General features: G+C 42.0%; 1 protein-coding gene across 3 annotated transcripts in view; it reads right to left on the bottom strand.

Annotated features, from left to right (window-relative positions):
* TARS3 (threonyl-tRNA synthetase 3) overlaps window positions 1-19,775 on the bottom strand; it is an 80,907-nt gene extending 61,132 nt beyond the window's left edge. The window contains exons 1-7 of one of the 3 annotated variants that reach the window (XM_007990599.3): window positions 19,372-19,775; window positions 18,354-18,428; window positions 16,175-16,368; window positions 10,216-10,339; window positions 7,273-7,394; window positions 4,159-4,276; window positions 757-821 (exon numbers count right to left, since the gene is read on the bottom strand). In XM_007990599.3, the coding sequence (XP_007988790.1) occupies window positions 757-821; window positions 4,159-4,276; window positions 7,273-7,394; window positions 10,216-10,339; window positions 16,175-16,368; window positions 18,354-18,428; window positions 19,372-19,674 (1,001 nt within the window). In that variant the 5' untranslated portion in view covers window positions 19,675-19,775. The remainder of the gene's footprint in view (window positions 1-756; window positions 822-4,158; window positions 4,277-7,272; window positions 7,395-10,215; window positions 10,340-16,174; window positions 16,369-18,353; window positions 18,429-19,371) is intronic. The other 2 variants (XM_007990600.3, XM_073012962.1) reach the window with 2 other exon arrangements.

Genomic DNA, 19,775 nt, shown 5'->3' with positions numbered 1-19,775 from the left:
TACAATTAAACCAGAGAACCATAAGTCTTTGACTGTGAAAAATAAGTACCACAAGGGAGAATATCTGTGGTTGTAATTAAATAAATACCAGGTCTTCTAAGCTGGTACTGTGATGGTCCTAGCAGCACCCAGATGGATGGAACACACAACAGCAATTATGTATAAGGTGTATAAACATGGATAAATAAAAAGGTGCTCAGGAACCTGAGGTTAAACAAACAGAACTAAGTGATTCTGGTATTAATTTCACTTCCCTCCTCTTACATTTGATCCTGTCTTTGTTTCCCAGTATTTTCTTTTTGTCTCATCATGAGTATCCTGCTAACGCATAAAGATTGTACACTTGGACTCTGGATAACGGGGCAGACTCTTCTACACTTGCACTCTGGACAGTAAGTATGAGGCAGAGAATCACTGCCGAGGAGATGGACTGTAATGGCCCCCACTGCCACATTAATAAGAACATGGAAGGACAGAATAGAAACTCCTTTCCCAACAGTATCACTCACATGGAGAAAAATCCTGTTATAGCTGATACCCAGAAAACAAAATATGGGTCTCAGTACTGTCCTGATTATTAAAAAGGGGAAAATAATCATTTCTCTTTAGTGAAAACATTTTGAAGATTGTAACTAAAGTAGAGTATCAACTACACAACTTGAAAAATAGATCTCCAACCAGAAAACAAACTCTGCCTCTACTGCTAACACCTTCAAGTTTACCACTGAGCAGCGTTTAACATGTATGGACACAAACCTGTACACTGTGGTAGTTGCAGTGTCAACCTTCTCATTCAGAATGCGGCATTTAAATTTATTGTACTACAAAGAAAAATATATTTACACATTATTACACATAATGTTTAAATGAAGAAAACAACTCTACTTTTTCTCAAGAAACACTGAAAGAGCAGCTACTGATGTTCTAGGTGCTGAGACACGAGGGATACAAACAGCTCACAGCCTTGAGCTACACCATGCAGCATGGAGGCCACAAACCACGTGGCTACTGGGCATGTCAAATGCCCCTAATTTTTTTTTTTTTTTTTTTTTTTGAGACATAAGTCTCACTCTCTTACCAAGGCTAGAGTACAGTGGTGCCACCTTGGCTCACTGCAATGTCTGTCTCCCTGGTTCAAGTGATTCTGCCTCAGTCTCCTAAGTAGCTGGAATTACAGGGACGTACCATACCACCATGCCTGGCTAATTTTTGTATTTTTAGTAGAGACTGGGTTTCACTATGTTGGCAAGGCTGGTCTCAAACTCCTGACCTCAAGCGATCTGCCTGCTTGGCCTCCCAAAGTACTGGGATTACAGGTGTGAGCCACCACACCTGGCCTCAAATGCCACTAATTTGAAAGAAGGTATGCAGTGAGTATAAAGCACACTGGACTTAGGAAGTATAATGTTGTAAAAAGAATAAAATCATTCATTAATCATTCTTTATACTGGCTACCATTGAAATGATACTTTTTATATATTGGGTTAAAACATTTCTTAAAATTAATTGCAACTTTTACTTTTAAAATGTAGCTGCCATAAAATTTAAGTTTACACACGTAGCTCAGACTTGTAGATTGCATTATGTTTCTATTGGACAGTACTGTTCTAGAAGATCTAATTTTAACTACATTAATCAATAAAATTCTGACAAGGACACAGCTATATTATTTGTATAAAAACAAAAGCAAAGTTTATAGTAATGATGATATATTTATAAAACTAAGGTTTTTTTTTTTTTTTTTTTCCTTTTCCTTTCTTTTCTGCCTGCATCACTATTATCAGGGTATACAAGGCACTTTATATTATATAACTACTTAAAGGAGGTAGTTGTTGGGAGAAAAACCTGTATCTGTATGATTTAACTGTTTCATATCTATATATTCACATCAAATCATTTTCCTTAACAAAGACAGTGCTCAGTTCTTAAAAGTAGCTGCAAAAAAGGCAACCTACAGAATTAAATATTTGCAAATCACATACCTGTTAAGAAATGGATATTCAGAATATATCCAAGAACTCTTATAACTCAAATACAAAAAGCTAATTGAAAATGGGCAAAAGCGCTGACCAGACATTTCTCCAAAGACATTTCTTCAAGAAAAAACACAAATGGACAATAAGCACATTAAGATGCTCAACATTATTACGTCATTAGAGAAATGCAAATCAAAACCAAAACCCCCATGAGATACCACTTCACAACCACTAGGATGTCTATAAAACAAAAATGAAACAAAACAAGTGTTGGCAAGGATGTGGGAAAACTGAACCCCTTGTGCATCACTGGTGGACTGTGAAATGATGCAGCCACTGCACCAAACGGTATGGTGAGTTCTCAAAAACTTAAAACCAGTATTGCCATAGGATCCAGCAATTCCACTTCTAAGTATATTCCCAAAATAAGTAAAGCAGAGACTCAAACAGAACTTTACACACCCATGTTCACAGCAGCATTGTTCACAATAGTAGCCAAAAGGTAGAAGCAACCCAAGTGTCTATAGATGGATGAATGGGTAAACAAAATGTGGTCTATCCGTACAATGGAATATTATTCAACCTTATAAAGGAAGGAGATTCTGACACGTGCTAAAACATGGATGAGGCCGGGCGCAGTGGCTCACGCCTGTAATCCCAGCAGTTTGCGAGGCCGAGGTGGGTGGATCACCTGAGGTTGGGAGTTCAAGACCAGCCTGAGCAACATGGAGAAACCCCATCTCTACTAAAAATACAAAAATTAGCCAGGCATGGTGGTGCATGCCTGTAATCCCAGCTACTCGAGAGGCTGAGGCAGGAGAATCGCTTGAACCCGGAAGGAGGAGGTTGCGGTGAGCTGAGATCGCGCCATTGCACTCCAGCCTGGGCAAAAAGAGCAAAACTCCACCTCCAAAAGAAAAATAAATAAAAAATAAAATAAAAAAACATAAAACATGGATGAATCTTGAGGACATTTTGCTGAGTGAAACAAGTTAGTCACAAAAGGACAAATATTGTCATGATTCCACTGATATGAAGTGCCTAGAGGAACCAAATTCAGAGATGGAGAGTAGAATGGTGGTGGCCAGGGGCTGGGGCCGGGGTGGAGGGGCGGAAGGGGGAGCTAATGTTTAACGGGTACACAATTTCTGCCTGGTAAGATAAAAAGCTTTGGAGATGGATGGTGATGATGACTGACAACATTGTAAATGTACTTCATACCACAGAACTGTATACTTAAAAATGATTAAATGGTAAATTTTATATGTTATATATTTTACTGCACACAAAAGAATACTGCAACCTTTTACCAAAACCAACTCTATTTTTTATTAAAGCCCACAAAACTAATAATACTGTGTTTTCAAAATATATGTTTTTGGTTGGGTGCGGTGGCTCATGCCTGTAATCCCAGCACTTTGGGAGGCTGAGGTGGGTAGATCACTTGAGGTCAGGAATTCAAGACCAGCCTGGTCAACATGGCAAAACTTCGTCTCTACAACAAGGATACAGAAATTAGCCAGGCATGGTGGCACATGCCTGTAGTCCCAGCTGAGGGACTGAGACAGGAGAATCACTTGAACCTAGGAGGCGGAGGTTGCAGTGAGCTGAGACAGTGCCACTGTACTCCAGCCTGGGAGGCAGAGAGAGACTCCATCTCAAAAAACAAACAAACAAACAAACAAACAAACAAAAAATGTATGTTTTCTCCAGTACATATGTTTTAAAACATAAAATCAGGAATATATTTAAGTACATTGGTCAAAAAAATATAGAGAAAGTTACCGTTTTATACAGATTACTCTAGGTTAAAATCTGAAAAAAAAAGTTAATAGAAAACTCCCAAAGAAAAGAGAAAAAGGCAGCCTTTTACATGGGATTATAAATATTGTTGAATTTAGGGGACAGATATTCACAATACTCAGAATTAATCAGATTTATAAACACACATATAAAAATTATTCACCTGGCCCTTTACCTACCTATGTCTGCCCTAAAATGTTCAGGAAATAGATGAGGAGGGAAATGCCACAGCAAGTAACTGGTAACAACCTCACAGTAGCTTAACAGAATTAGAACAATTTGGTGAGCAATGGCTAACTATTTGGGGGAAGGTGGACAAGCTAGTCTACATGGATTTTTAATATTCCTAGTAAGATGTTTAGGAGTTTCCCCAAGTTACCTTAAACATTTCCAGGAGGATTTCCTTGCTGACTTCTAGTCTTTCAAAAGGTTGCTTTTCTTTTATGATGGCTTTACATATATTCTCCAGGGCTGACAATTCTGTGCTGGACACTGCTCTAAAAAGAAGAGCAGAGAACCGACATCGATCTTCCAGACATGCATTCCCTCTTTCCTTTGTCCTGAAGGCTCAGCAGTGACACATTTTCTAACTTGAATCTGGTAAGTCTTATTGTTCTAGGACTTCAGAAAGTCAAACATTCATACGGTCACTACTCTTGCGTCTCAAAGAGGGAGACTAGGGCATCAACGGGTGCCACGACCTGCCTCATTTCTCCTCTGCTGCAAGGTGAGCAGGAAGCCCTGCTAGGAGACATCCAGGTGGACTGTGAGCTCCTTTGAGACTGGTTCTTCTGTGCGGTCTTCCTTATCCTTCACATACTTTAGTTTTGCTCAAGAGCCAGATGGAGTGCTCATCATGTCCCTGCCCTCACTGGCTATGGAACTAAGGCTGGGAGAGATCTGTGTGGACTGCAGAGTCCCGGTGCTCCTAGCAGCACTGAGCCTCCACTATGCATGGACTGACTTCCTTTGAATCACCCCCTGGTCAGTGCTCACTCCCTCCTGCCACATTGGCTTCCTTGCCACTCCTCAAATAAGCCACACATATCCCCACATCAGGACAGTCTCACAGAGGCCTGGAACCTTCTCCCTGCAGATGTCATAAAGTATCCCTGTCCTCAGGGCTTGCTCCCTCCCTCTACTCTGGTCTGCTTCAATGCCATCTGCCCCTTCCTGCCCACCTGCCTGTTATGGCACACACCTCCCACACCTGGCTGATGTTCCTATATTCATCACCACCAGGCAGCAGATGGTTACTTGTGCATTTGCTGTCTTCCCCCAACCAGACTGTTAGCTCCATGAGGACAGACTGGTTCCTTCACTGCCGAATCACCAGCACCCACCACAGAGCACATAGCAGGGAGCAAAAACATCTTGTTGAACGAATACTGGAGCCATGTTAACAAGAGATGAACTGGATGTGATACTGTGATATAATAACAAACATATATTTGGTCTTCATCCAGATTTCTGGCACAGGGTTTTTAAGATCCTGAAATCTCTGGAGTGATACGAGTGTCTTTTGTGTGCTGATGAGATGACTGGTGGCTAGGTCCCCTAGGTAGCTTCAGAATGGGAACTGGTCACCAGAAAGACCAATGCATGATTAAAGGGTTGGGAATTTCAGCACCCCTACCTGCCTCCTTCGGGGAGAGGAGAGGGACTAGAGATTGGGTTATCACCAATGGTCAATGATTGAATCAATTGTGCCTCTACAATGAAACCTCCATAAAAAGCCCTAAACGAGATTCACAGAGCTTCCAGGTTGTTGAACACATCCAGGTGCTTGGGGCATGGTGCCCAGAGACACATGGAATCTCTGCACCCCCTCCCACATACCTCACCATAAGCACCTCTTCCATCAGGCTGTTCATCTCTATCCTTTGTACCATCCATTATAATAAACTGGTAAGGTAAGTAAAGTGCCTTCTTGAGTTCTGGGAGCTAGCCTAACAAATTATTGAACTCAAGGATGGGGTCATGGGAACTCCCGATTTGTAACCTGTAGGTCAAAATTATGGAAGACCCAGACTTCCAGCTGGCATCTGAATTGGGGGCAGTTTGTGGGACTGAGCCCTTGACCTGGGGGATCTGCACTAACTCAGGGTAGACAGTGTCAGAATTGAGTTCAATCATTAGACACCTAGTGGGTGTCCAGAGAGTTGGAGCACTGGCTGTTGATGTGGAAAAAAACCCCACACCTTTGAGATCAGAAGTGGTACAGGTAAACACAGTTCATGGTTGTTGAGGAATAGTGATTCAGACTGGACAAGTCTCTAAGTAGCAGCTACAGAGCGTTGGGTGCTTGGTTGGGGAGGTCATTAAGCGGTGTGCAGGAGAAGGTAAAGATAAAATGCACCACAGTCATCCAGGCCAGAGACGCCATGAGGCCAAGTTAAGGCAGAAGTGAGAGAAGGAGAAGGGCGTGGGAGAACTATTTAGGAGATAACACTGGCAGAACTGGATGGTGGGGTGGTGGTGAAGAGCAGGGAGGAAGTAGAAAGATCAGAGGTTTTGGTTGTGCCAACTGGAGGTACCCTTAAAAGCTGAGGAATTCAGGGCAGGAGTTGGACGGGGCTGGCTGTTTGCTAATGATTCAAGCATAGGTCTATGGAATGTGAAGCCTCTGTGAAGCATCCCTGTCTGGCACTCAACTATGTGAGACGTTTGGCTGAGGTTAATGATGTCCTTGATTATCATGGAGCAAATTAAACTAAGCTCTCCCTAGGAATTAAGCTTTCGATTCTGGTCTTAATTAATACCATGCTCTAGCAAGTCCAAGATTAGATAAACAGCATATCATATTCTTCTGGGGACAAAAAAACAAAAACAAAAACAAAACAAAACAAAACAAAACAAAAAACAATTTTAGAAGTACCTCTTGAATCTAAACTAGATTTGACTAAAAATAAGTTTTAGTTAAATGGCTTAGACCATCTAAACAAAAAATAATTTTCAAAATTGGTCAACCAATCTATGCCATATTATGCAATACAGTTGACCCTTGAACAACGAAGGTTAGAACTACATGGGTCCACTTATATGTGGATTTTCTTCTGCCTCTGCCACCCCGAGGCAGCAGGATCAACCCCTCCACTTTCTCATCAGTCTACTCAATGTGAAGATGAAGAGCTTTATAACGATCCACTTCCACTAAATGAATGGTAGATATATTTTCCCTTCCTTATGATTTTCTTAACATCTCTTTTCTCTAGCTTATTTTAAGAATACAGTATATAATACACATAAGATACAAAGTATGTGGTACTCAACTGTTTATGTTTTCATTAAGGTTTCTAGCTAACAACAGGCTATTAGTTAAGTTTAGGTGGAATCACAAGTTTTACTCAGATTTTCAACTGCATGGGCATCAGTGCCCCAATCCCACATTATGTAAGGGTCAACAGTATAAAGTTACTAAGCTAGTATGTAACCATTAAAACACCATAAAATTGAAACACATGCATTCACAAGCCAGTATTCAGTGTGTTACCTGTCTTCAATGAACATGTCATAATAAAATCCATTTTCAATGGGCGGACCGTAGCACAGGTGGCCTCCATAATGAAGTTCCATGGCCTCCCCAAGAATGTGAGCACTGGAGTGCCAGTACACCTGCATGGCATGGACAGAGGGGCCATTAGCTGCCAAAAGTATGTCATGAAAAATTAGTAGTAAAATGATGTAAACAAGTAGAACATTTCAAGGAGATAAATGGCAAGACCAAGGGCAGCAACATCAACTTGAAAGGAAAATCTTCAATGCCCACTTAGAAGAGAATGCTTTCTGAGCCCTCCCTGACATTCCACCAGAGCTACGTGCTCAGTGCCAGTGTGAAGCCACTCTGCTGAGAGTGGTAGCTGGAGCTCAGCTACAACCCCATTTCCTCTGTGCATATCAGCCACAAGGGATGAACACCTCTCAGAACATCCAGCAGAGCAGCTGTGTGCAAATCTGATTGAAGCCCAGAGTGGGAGGAAGGCCGAGGAGTGCTAGGTGCTAGCTCTCTTCCTTTTTCTCCAGGGGCACCCTCTCTGAGAGGGACACAGAGCACTAAGTGTTCCTGACACCACTAGAGTTAACAAGATTCTGCATCTCCACAGCAGTCTTCATGTGCTGAATAGCATGTGACTGTGGAAGTTTGAAAGATGGCTCAGGAAGAAAAAAGTGTTGCCAGGGAATGTCTGCTGGCTGCCTGGGACCCCTGAGAGGTGTATACATGAGTTCATTAACCACAGTCCAGAGCCCGGTTGTCAGTCCTCCAAGTTCAAAAAGTTGATATGGTTTCCAGTTCCCAAGGAATTCATTTTAGTTTATGGATAAAATGAAACTAACCAAAGTCACCAAATAGATATAGGTACCAAAAGAGTAAGATAACCAAGTCATCTGTCAGCACTTTCTTTCCTTTTATTAAATAGAAAGCAAGTTACAATTAAAGAGTTGTTTGATAAAATGAATCAGAGCAGAAGGAGTTAGACGATGGACCACTATGTGCAATCCCAGCCCATAGCAATAGGCTGGGATATGATTTGCAGAAAGACCCAGAGGGTCAGTCCTTAGGGCACGGCACTTCTCCTTTGGATGCTGCTAGGATGGCAGGCTGACTGCTAGCATCAGCCCAAATCTCTTGCGTGGTGCACTGTCCACACCTAGATATTTGTTGAGCCAAATACTGTGTTATGTGTTGGGTTACAATAGTGAAAGAAACAGACATACTCACAGCCCCCACACAGGTGCAGCCTATTGGGAAAGACACAGGCAATACACAAAACTGGAAGTGCATAATTATATTTAAAAGGAGATGAACAGGGCTTTGTAATAAAGAAAAACAGTGAGTGTCCTATGTTCATGGGGACTCGGGAAGGCCTGTGTGACTAACACGTAAGGGATGGGACAAAGCATAGCTTGAGAAAGGTTAGAGAGGTAAGGAACGGTCAGAGACCATGCAGGCCTTGGGGAGGAGCTTGCATTTTACTCCAAATGCAATTGGATGCATTAAAGGGTTTTAAGCACAATGATTAAATTTACATTTACACACATCATTTGATAGCTCAATGGGAATGAATTTCAGGGGACAAAACAGCAAGTAGGTAGTTTCTTGCGTGGGTCTATAACAAGGTGAGTGCAGATTCTCAGGCAGTGGCAATGGAGAGGGAGAGAAGTGGACAGATTCTAGATATGCTAGGAAGTAAAATCTACTGGAGATGGAGTTGAGGGACGGGGAGGAATCACACAAAACCTCCAAGGTTCTGGGTTGAGCAATTGGGTATGTGGTGGAATAATGCATTGACTTAGGCAAATAGGAAAGAAATAAATTTTGGGGTTAAAATAGAAAATTTCATGGTGAATGTACTGAAGATTCTTGTAAAATATCTACGTGCAGATATCACACAGGCAGTAGTGCATAAAAACTGAGGCATGGCTACCTATGGCTGGAGAGTTGTGAATTCAGTTTACAGTACTGAACTTTCTGAAAATCACTTTTAAACATGGTTTTATTAATAGCATACCGTTTAGATATTTGTTATACTTTGCATATTTTAAACAGAAATTAAAACATGGTTCTTATAGTTTAAAGAAATTTAGCATAAGCTTTGCAATTACTGTAACCTAAGCTAATCATAAGTTAGGTTTTATGAAGATAATGGACAGCTTGAAGGGCGACTGCAACGTTCAGGCGGCAATGTATATCAGAAATCACATATTACATGCATATGTGAACAATGTGGTATTTATTTTATAGAAAATTATATTAAGTATTTAAAGTATATTTGAGTCTTATAACTTCTTCAAATTCTTCGATACAAATTAAATTATAAAGTAGACCCATTTTTTAACAGTCTATTAACAATTCATTTCAAACACATTGATTTAATAACCAAAGCATTCTAACTTAAGGAAATGATTATTGTAAGAAATGATAAGGCTGGGCACAGTGGCTCACACCTGTAATCCTAGCACTATGGGAGGCTGAGACAGGCATACTGCTTGAGCTCAGGAGTTTGAGAACAGCCTGGGCAACATGGCAAAATCTGTCTCTACAAAAAATATGAAAAATTAGCTGGGTGTGTAGGTGCGTGCCTGTAGTCACAGGTAGCCGGGAGGCTGAGGTGGGAGGATCACTTGAGCCAGGGGAGGTTGAGGCTGCAGTGAGCCATGATTGCACCACTGTACTCCAGTCTGGGTGACAGAGTAAGATCCCATCTCAAAAAAAAAAAAAAAAAAAGAAAGAAAGAAATTATGGGCTACTTTAAAAATGGACATGTATTTGTATACATTCATGCCACAGATATTTATTAAACATCAATATTCAAATTTTAAATCTTAGAAACTCCCAAAAAACTCAACATTCGTGACTTCAATATGTGGCTTCTTATAGAATGTAGTTTACAACATAACTACCCAAAGTTTGGCTGTCTGGATTTTAAATACTCACAGCTTGAGCTTCCTCATTATCAAATGTAAGCAGCTCTAGAGAAGAGTCCCCTTCCAACGGGCGGTCCAGGTCCCACAATTCACCATTTACTTTGGCTATTACTGTGCTTTCAGCCAGTTCCTGACTAGGAAGAGAAAAGCCACTTGGGAGTTAACCTTATCCTTGTTACAATGATTCCTTAAAAGATTAAAAGAATTTCTAGGGTTTTTTTTTTTTTTTTGAAGTGTATAGAAAGTACAAACGTAAACTAATAAGACAGATACTTAGTGTTTTGTAATATTTATTTTATGTAGAAAAGTAATACACATGCACTGTTTTAAAAAAACTTGGAAAACTGAGAAAGCACATAGGATAAAATAAAAATCACACATAAATATCATAAATCACTACTTACAACATTTTGGTACATTTCCATCCAGTGGTTTTTCTACCTCCACCCACCCACCCACACATATGTGCCGTCTTTAAAAGCAGTTGCCAACATAATTGTATAGCTTGCGTTTTCTCTATCATGCCTCAGATAACCTTCCAAATACTTCCCAGTCTGGAAGTATTGTATTTATTAATGAAGCCTCCACTGCTGCACACTGAGGTCGCCTAAGTTTTGCTCTCATAGAGTATACCACACAGACATCTGTACACAGGCATCTTGCGACTTCTGTGACTGTTTTCTGGGAATACGTCCACAGAATTGGAATGACTAGATCAAAGGTGATGTACCTTTGAAAGATTTCTGATGTCATTCGAACAGCATCACTTCCATGTACCCCAGTTTTTAAAAATCTTTGTCTATGTGACATTGAAAATTGTTGTTTTAATTTAATTATTAATTTTGGTTCATCCTTACAAGCTATTTTTACTTTTATGAACTATCCGATTCCTTCGCGTCTTTTCTTTTTTTTTTGAGATGGAGTCTCACTTTGTCGCCAGGCTGGAGTGCAGTGGGCGATCTCAGCTCACTGCAACCCCTGCCTCCTGGGTTCAAGCAATTCTCCTGCCTCAGCCTTCCGGTAGCTGGGACTATAGGCACACGCCACCACGCTCAGCTAACTTTTGTATTTTTAGTAGAGATGGGGTTTCACCACATTGGCCAGGATGGCCTTCTAGTGAGGTGTTGATCTCTTTCTCTTTTTTTGTGTATCTTTTAAATAAATTTATTGTTTGAAAATTGTTGACAAAATTACAAGTTAAGAAAGGAAACCTGGAAAGCACAGAAAAACACACACACACAGAGTCACCTATAATTCCACCACCAAGAAATTACCATTGATGTTTTGTTTATATCTTTCCACATTATTTAATATATAGGAATAAAAAATATTTAATAGTATCATAATTATGTTATTTTATAACCTACTTCTTAAACTTAACAATAAATCACAGCATTTTCCCTAACAGGAGATAGACTTCTAAAACATGATATTTAATAGTCACAGAGGAACCAATATTTGCTAGGCATTTTAATTATTTTTATGAGTATTTTGGGGGATGAGTAGTAATGAAAAACAATGCTGCAATGAACATTCTTGAACATATATCTTACTCAATTATTTTCTCAGGAAAAATTCTGGAGGTTAAACTGCTAGTCAAGGGAAATGCATCTTCCGTGACTTCTGTCAGAATATATTGCAAAATTTTCCTACTAGCAGAGTTACAAGAGTATCTTGTCTCTGAGTTCTCATAATGTTAGGTACTATTATATTATATCAACTCTTCAATTTTTTTCTTTTTTTTTTTTTTTTTTGAGACAGGGTCTCACTCTGTTGCCCAGGCTGGAGAGCAATGGCGCAATGTCAGGTCACTGCAACCTCTGCCTTCCGGGTTCAAGTGATTCTCCTGACTCGACCTCCTGAGTAGTTGGGATTACAGGCACATGCCACCATGTCTGGCTACTTTTTGTATTTGTAGTAGAGACAGGGTTTCACCCTGTTGGCCAGGTTGATCTCAAATTCCTGACCCAAGTGATCTGCCCACTTTCACCCCTCAAAATGGTGGGGTTACAGGTGTGAGCCACCGTGCCCAGCCTACAATGTAATCTTTTAATTTACATTTCTGTGATTAACTTGAGCAGCAGTATAGCATTGTGGTTAGGAGCACACAGGTGAAAGGCCAAACTGGGTTTAAATATTGGACAATTTACTCAGCTTTTTAGGCCTCAGTGTTCTTATCTACAAAATGGGGATTACAGGACATTCCTCATTCACTTATACTCAGGATTACGTAATGTGTACATATGATAACAGTAACTTAATAAATGTTAGATATTATTAATCAAATAGAACTTTCTTTTCATTTTTACTGACTGTCACAGATGGCTACATGTTCCGCAAAGCCATTCTGCCCTTCTTCTACAGACGGAGTTTTCCAGCCTTCCTTGCAGCTAGATGTGGCCAGATTTGGAGCCAATGGACAGAAGGAGAAGTCATGTGTACCACTTTTGTGTCTCATCATTAAAACAGTGGAGGGCACTTCTCTATCCTCTCTCCACCTTCTGTAGATGGGAACCCATGTGCTGTTCTTTCTGGACCATGTAGACAAGGGCAACGTTGTACCAGACAGATCAGCAAGATGGGAGAAATTTGGGTCCCCAAATGACTGTATGGAGATATGTCACCCAACCTGGCCACCCACGTCTACACTGCTATATGAAAAACAGACTTTGACCATATTCAAGTGACTGAGTTTTTTGTGATGTCTTTGTTGTAGCAGCTTAGTATATATCTTAAGTAATACAAAAATAATGACCTGGAAGTAAAAATCCAAAACATGTGGCACTGGCTTAGCAGACTGGCAGTGAGTAACAAGGAAACAGACTCTAACATATGGAGAGCCAGTAACCTTTGTGATAGTATAACAAAATATTTGATAAAACTTGCAGGCAAACCATGTGTCACAGTGCTTGTAGCACACAAGAAAGCAGATATAAAAGGGGAGAGTAAGGCCGGGTGCAGTGGCTCACACCTGTAATCCCAGCACTCTGGGAGGCCGAGGTGGGCAGATCACCTGAGGCTGGGAGTTCGAGACCAGCCTGACCAACATGGAGAAACCCCTTCGCTACTAAAAATACAAAATTAGCTGGGTGTGGTGGCGCATGCCTGTAATCTCAGCTACTTGGGAGGCTGAGGCAGGAGAATCCCTTGAAACCAGAGAGCGGAGGTTGTGGTGAGCCAAGATGGAAAAAGGGGCGGGGCACGGGGGGGAGGGGACAGTGTTGGTATACCCTGGGTAACTCTTGTTGCTTTCAGCAAGAAGCAACAAGAATGCGTTATCTCAGATGAAAATAATCTAGTTTGCTAGCAGAGACGGAAGGGATGGGGAGGCTCCCTCTGCCTGTGTCCCATAATTCAACTGACTAAAAGTTCAGAAACATGGAGCTATGCAAGATTGGAAAGACAATCTTCCTTCCCAAACAGCAGGAGGGACAGGCATTGAGAGCCCTTCTCAAAGGCCACACATAAATCCAGACAACAGAGGCCAGTGGAACTGCAAGGATTAGAGAGCAAGACTGCCTCCCTCCCACAAGTCTTTTGCTTCATATGCTCTCAGTCCATTAAACGAGGAAACAGGAGTGAGCCAAATTAAAAAGCCATGAAACAATAGGGTGAGAAGTCTATCTAGAAGATTCTTTAAGTGAGACAACTTTCATGTGGAACGGATTAGCTACAAACAGATCAGAAGCCTACTATGGCTAACTGATGATGGAAATTATATTGTCAAACAAATTATAAGCCCAGCTCACAAACATCTGTAACTATGTGATCCTTAAAGGAACCCTCAGGCCCCAAGTGTGCACCACAGAACTGAGCTGTGCAAACTGCACAGACCCCAAGAGGACAAACTGTCGTGCACTTCAGATGTGACAAATGAGGGTAATGGACAACTCTGAACTTCCCAAAGTGAAAAATCAGGGCCCATGGGGGATCATGGACAAGACAGCTGCTTCCAGAGAACAAAGGATGAATAGTTGGGCTGACACAAGCACTAACCGCTGCCAGGCTGTGGGGCCTCACAATGGCTTCCAGCAGAATCTGATGACTTCTCTATACCACTCCCTGCTATATTTCTCCTCTTTCTTTTTTCCAAGCACACACTTTGTGATTGTCTTCTGTGTACTGCATACACATGTGGTGTGAGCAGACTTGTCTGTTAGTTCATTTGTTACTAGAATGCAAGTGGTCAGCCTGATGTGGGGGTGTTCTGTACATCACTCAGAAATCCCAGGCTTTGAGCCATGGAACAAAAGAGTTGTCTCACTTGGGGAGTGAGCGTGTCAGATGTTGAAAGAAGGGTACCTAGAGATATCTGGATATCAGAGGGGCAGACTATGGCAGACTCCCTGTTGTTTCATAAACCATTCCTCTCTTTCATGGTATGAATGCTTTAGCTGGACATGTGTCTGGGTGGCCAATGGAGCTATATTCCCATTCTCTCTTACAGCTAGGCATGGCCATGTGACTAAATGAGAGCTAACAGGATGTGAGTGAAAATTGAAGCCAGCTCCTGTGGGGTCTTGGCCTCAAAGCATCATTGTTCTACAGCTTCTCTTCCTCCTGACTGCAGGTAGGCCCATGCAAGGACCCAGCTTCCACCGCTAGACACAAACAAATTCTACCTAGGGGACAGCAGATCAACAAGATGGAAGGAAGCTGGGTCCATAAATAACTGCATGGGTCAGAAATGTTCACTAGGCTGGACTAGTCACTTCTAGACGGTTAGTTTGCATCAGAAGCCCCTGGAGGGCTCATACAAAGACAGATAGCTGATCAGTTCAGGGTGTTTGAGGTGGGACCCCCAAATTTGCTTGTCTAACAAGTTTCCAGGTAATGCCTTTGCTGCTGGTCTGGGGACTACACTTTGAGAAATACTGACCCAACACATTTAACATGTAATCTGACTCTCCATGAGAAAACAAACTTATTCTTGCTTCACAACCTGTTTTCTCCTAGCACATCATTCCTCTTGGAAAACATGAAAACAGGTTGAGAGAGCATTTAACAATATAACAGGATGAATCAGAAACATAATCTTAGCCATAGTTTTCAAAGAAAATCTGAGAATTTCAATTGTTGAAACAGTTTGTTTTGTAAATGATAAACATTTATTTACATGGCATTAAATACAATTGTATAGAAGCTATATAATTGTATTTATATAATAGCTTCTAATGCTAGGAATCAGCATTAGTCAAAACAATACAACTTCACTAATGTATCTAATTCCTAGAAAGGTCAATGCACTTTTCCAAGACTGATAATAGCTCTAACACATATATCTTCAATCTATAATTAAAAGACCTGTAAAAACTCATGGAAATTACTTGATTGATGAATAAAGTCAGTGTAAAATGGCCTGTCAAGACAGATTTTTTTCTCTCCTATATATTTTTATGAGAACAGGAAATGATTGTGTTCTGATATTCAACTACTTATTTACATGACCCTTGCAGAAGCCAGAGGAAAAAAATTAAATACATTTAATTTATGCAACTGAATAAGAAAAAAAAATTAGCTGATATGGTTTGGCTGTGTGCCCATCCAAACCTCATCTTGAACTGTAGTTTCCATAATCCCCACGTTTTGTGGAAGGGACCCAGTGGGAGGTAATTTAATCATAGGGGCTCCATGCTGTTCTTTGGTGGTGACTGCGTTCTCATGAGATGTGATGGTTTTATAAGGGGTTTTCCCCCCACTTTGCTCTGCACTTCTCCTTGCTGCCACCATGTGAAGAAGGACATGCTTGCTTCCCCTTCTGCCATGATTGTAAGTTTCCTGAAGCCTCCCCAGCCCTGTGGATCTGTGAGTCAATTAAACCTTCTTCCTTTATAAATAACCCAGTCTTGGATATGTCCTTTTAGCAGCGTGAGAATAGAGTAATATATTAGAGGTCCCTAAGAAAACATTTTCACCAGGCTCCAGCATAATTACTTAATATTGAATATCTTTTCCACACTATGGTTTACCTAATTTCAGCAGCCACTTGGTAAGGCGTTGTTTTCCAGACTTCCCCTTGCACTGTTTGCCCATCAGCCACTCTCACTGTGATGATATTGCTTGTATCCCCTTTTTTTCCATAAATGGAAAGTAAGAGCTGATGGTCTTTCTTCAGTATTTCAAAAAGCTTCAATCTTTCTTTTATGAAAATTGGTTGTTTCACCTGAAATTATAATGAGATTAATATATACAGCCTACTGTTTTCTAGCTGCTCAGCTCTGAATCAGCTTCACCCCCTCACTGTCTTCTCAGCTCTACAGATGCTCCCAATGTACCACGGTTTGAATTACAATTTTTTTTGTTGTTGTTGCTTTTTGGTTTGTTGTTGTTGTTGTTTTGAGACAGTCTTGCTTTGTCATCCAGGCTGGAGTGCAGGGGCCCGAACTTAGCTCACTGCAGCCTCTGCCTCCCAGGTTCAAGAGATTTTCCTGCCTCAGCCTCCCGAGTAGCTGGGATTATAGGCACGTGCCACCCTGCCAGACTAATTTTTGTATTTGTAGTAGACATGGGGTTTCGCCATGTTGGCCAGGCTGGTCTCAAACTCCTGGCCTAAAATGATTTTTGGCCTCCCAAAGTGCTGGGATTACAGGCGTGAGTCACCATACCCAGCCACAATTTTTGAAGTTTAATGATGTTGTGAAAGTGATATGCATTCAGTAGAAACTGTACTTTGAGTATTCCATACAACCATTCTGTTTTTCACTCACCACAGTATTCAGTAAATTACACGAGATATTCAACACTTCATAATAAAATAGGCTTTGTGTTAGAGGATTTTGCCCAACTGTAAGATAATGTAAGTGTTCTGAGCACTTTTAATGTACGTTAGGCTAAGCTATGATGATCACTAGCTTAGGTGTATTAAATACATTTTAAACTCACATTGGTTTTATTGGGATATAACCCCACTGTAAGGCTAAGAGCATGTGTACTTCCCACCTCCAAAAAGCTCCTCTCTCTGCCTATCTAATTTCTCCTTAGCTCTAAAGGTCCACCTCAAAGCCCGCCTCCTCCACCTATTTTACCCATCGGCACCTCCCTCTTTTTTTTTTTTTTTTTTTTGAGACGAAGTCTCGCTCTGTCACCAGGCTGGAGTGCAGTCGCACAATCTCAGCTCACTGCAACCTACTCCTCCCGGGTTCAAACGATTCTCCTGCCTCAGCCTCCTGAGAGTAGCTGGGACTACAGGCGCCCGACACCACGCCCAGCTAATTTTTTGTATTTGTAGTAGGGACGGGGTTTCACCATGTTGACCGGGATGGTCTTGATCTCTTGACTTTGTGATCTGCCCGCCTTGGACTCCCAAAGTGCTGGGATTACAGGCATGAGCCACTATGCCCAGCCCCACGGCACCTCCCTTTTCTACTGTTTACAGAATGGGTACACAGTCACACATTACAGCCCTTACTTGCACACCACTGTACTCTGTTCTCCAGTTGTTTGTCCTGAGTCTGCCTGAATTCCTCAACCAGACTAATTTATCTGGGCCCAGATATTCCTCCTTCACTCCTACCAAATGTTGATGCTAGATAAATACTTACTGGTTGTTTTAATGCTTTATATACAAAAGCAAAGTAGCTAATTTCCTGAATACAAAAAAATAAAAAGGCCGGGCGCGGTGGCTCACGCCTGTAATCCCAGCACTTTGGGAGGCCGAGGCAGGCAGATCACGAGGTCAGGAGATGGAGATCCTCCTGGCTAACACAGTGAAACCCCATCTCTACTAAAAAAATAAAATAAATAAACAAAATTAGCCGGGCTTGGTGGCATGCACCTGTAGTCCCAGCTACTCAGGAGGCTGAGGCAGAAGAATCGCTTGAACCCAGGAGGTGGAGGTTGCAGTGACCAAGATCATGCCGTTGCACCCTAGACTGGGCAACAAAAGCAAACTTCCGTCTAAAAAAAACCAAAAACAAACAAACAAACTGCTAGCACAACTTAAATAGATTAAATACATATGTTTATTAAACACGGGCAGCTCATTTCTCAAGATGTCTCATATTTACAGTTTGAAAAATTTTAAATGCACTAATGTGACCCAAATAATAATTTAATCAGTAATTTTAAAATTAGAAATCCTAGATGATTAACTATATACATATATTTAAAATGACAGGTAATATTTTATATTGTTTCCATAGCAACAACTACCTCACTGTCAGGCTCACTTTCCTTCATTTTCTTGTTTTTCATGTCCTCGTCTTGGCTTTGACTAGAAGTACGCTGAAAGATAAATTATAAATGACTCACATCAATGGCAAAAAAAAGCAACATATCTTAAGAGAGTCATGCCAGCAGGTTGCAAGTGCCCCGTGTTTAGAGGCTCACAGCTGGGCTCTCCTGACCACTACCTACAACTCTCAGTGGGCAAGTCAGTCTCCAGGGTTCAGTCCTTCCTGTCACACTGTTGCTAAGCACATTTAATATATTTTGCCTTTGAAAACTTTTGGTCTTGAACTTTAAACAAATAATGTGGCTGGAAAATGTGTGGTTGCTGCCTGCCACTTCAAATGCACTATTTCATGAAGATGTTGCTAGTTCACCACAGCTGTCCTTCCAAAAGGACTGCAAAACATCTCACAGCCTGAGAAGCTTCAGGACTCAGAAAGTTTATGATGTTAAAAGAAGATAATTTATCCTTTCTAAAATCATAAAACACTGTATTAAATAAAAATGCTAAATATACAGTTATCCTCTCAAGATAAACCACCAAAACAAGGGCACAAAAAGCTAAAACTTCTCGTCCAAAAAAAACCCAACAGCAACAACAAAAAAGAACCAGAGAGAATGAAAGAGTTTACATACGCAGCTCTTAGTCTTTCTGCCCAAGGAAAGAATAAAGAGTTTTAAACACTTCAGCATTTTTTCAAACAAATGAAAACACTATTTCTGTCCCTGAAAAAGATGTGTGGCAGGCTCTTTAATGGACAAATTGAGAAATCAACAGCGTTTGGTAAGTCTGGCGACGCTGGAAATCCAGTGGCTCCCCAGACCACCACACGGCAGCACGCAGCAGGACAGGGCGGGCTCCCCGCAGGGCACTGGGCTGGCTCTCCCCCCGGGCGCCCCCGCACCTGTCCCCAGAGTTGAAAACCGCTCGGCGCGCACCATCTCGGCCCGGCCCGCCCCGCCCGCGTCCTCCCCTGAGTCCCCACCGCCCAGTTACCTGTGCGCCAGCCTCCTGCGCCCCCGCCAGCTCCGCGCTCTCCAGCGTGGCCGTGGCCTGGCGGCTCAGCTCCTCCGCGAGGCACAGCCGGAGGCGGCACAGGCGGTGGCGCAGGTCGCGGTTCTCGGCCCGGAGCTGCGCCACCTCCCGCGTGAGGCACGGCCCCTCCACCTGGCAGCTGTAGGGCGCATTCAGCTGCTCGTCCCGCAGGCGCTGGACCTCCGCCCACAGCCAGCGGATGTCCTCCTCCTGCCGCTCCAGGCGCGACGCCACGGCCTCGGCCGCCAGGGTCTCGGCCGACATTGCGGCCTCCCTCAGGCACCGACGCCGAGCGGCGTGCCCAAGACTGCCGCGAGGGCGATGCGGACACTCAGCGCAGGGCAGAAGACACGGAGCCCGGGAAG

The sequence above is a fragment of the Chlorocebus sabaeus genome, chromosome 29 (genome assembly GCF_047675955.1).
Source record: "Chlorocebus sabaeus isolate Y175 chromosome 29, mChlSab1.0.hap1, whole genome shotgun sequence".
Taxonomy (NCBI): domain Eukaryota; kingdom Metazoa; phylum Chordata; class Mammalia; order Primates; family Cercopithecidae; genus Chlorocebus; species Chlorocebus sabaeus.
This window is presented reverse-complemented; position numbering and strand designations above follow the sequence as displayed.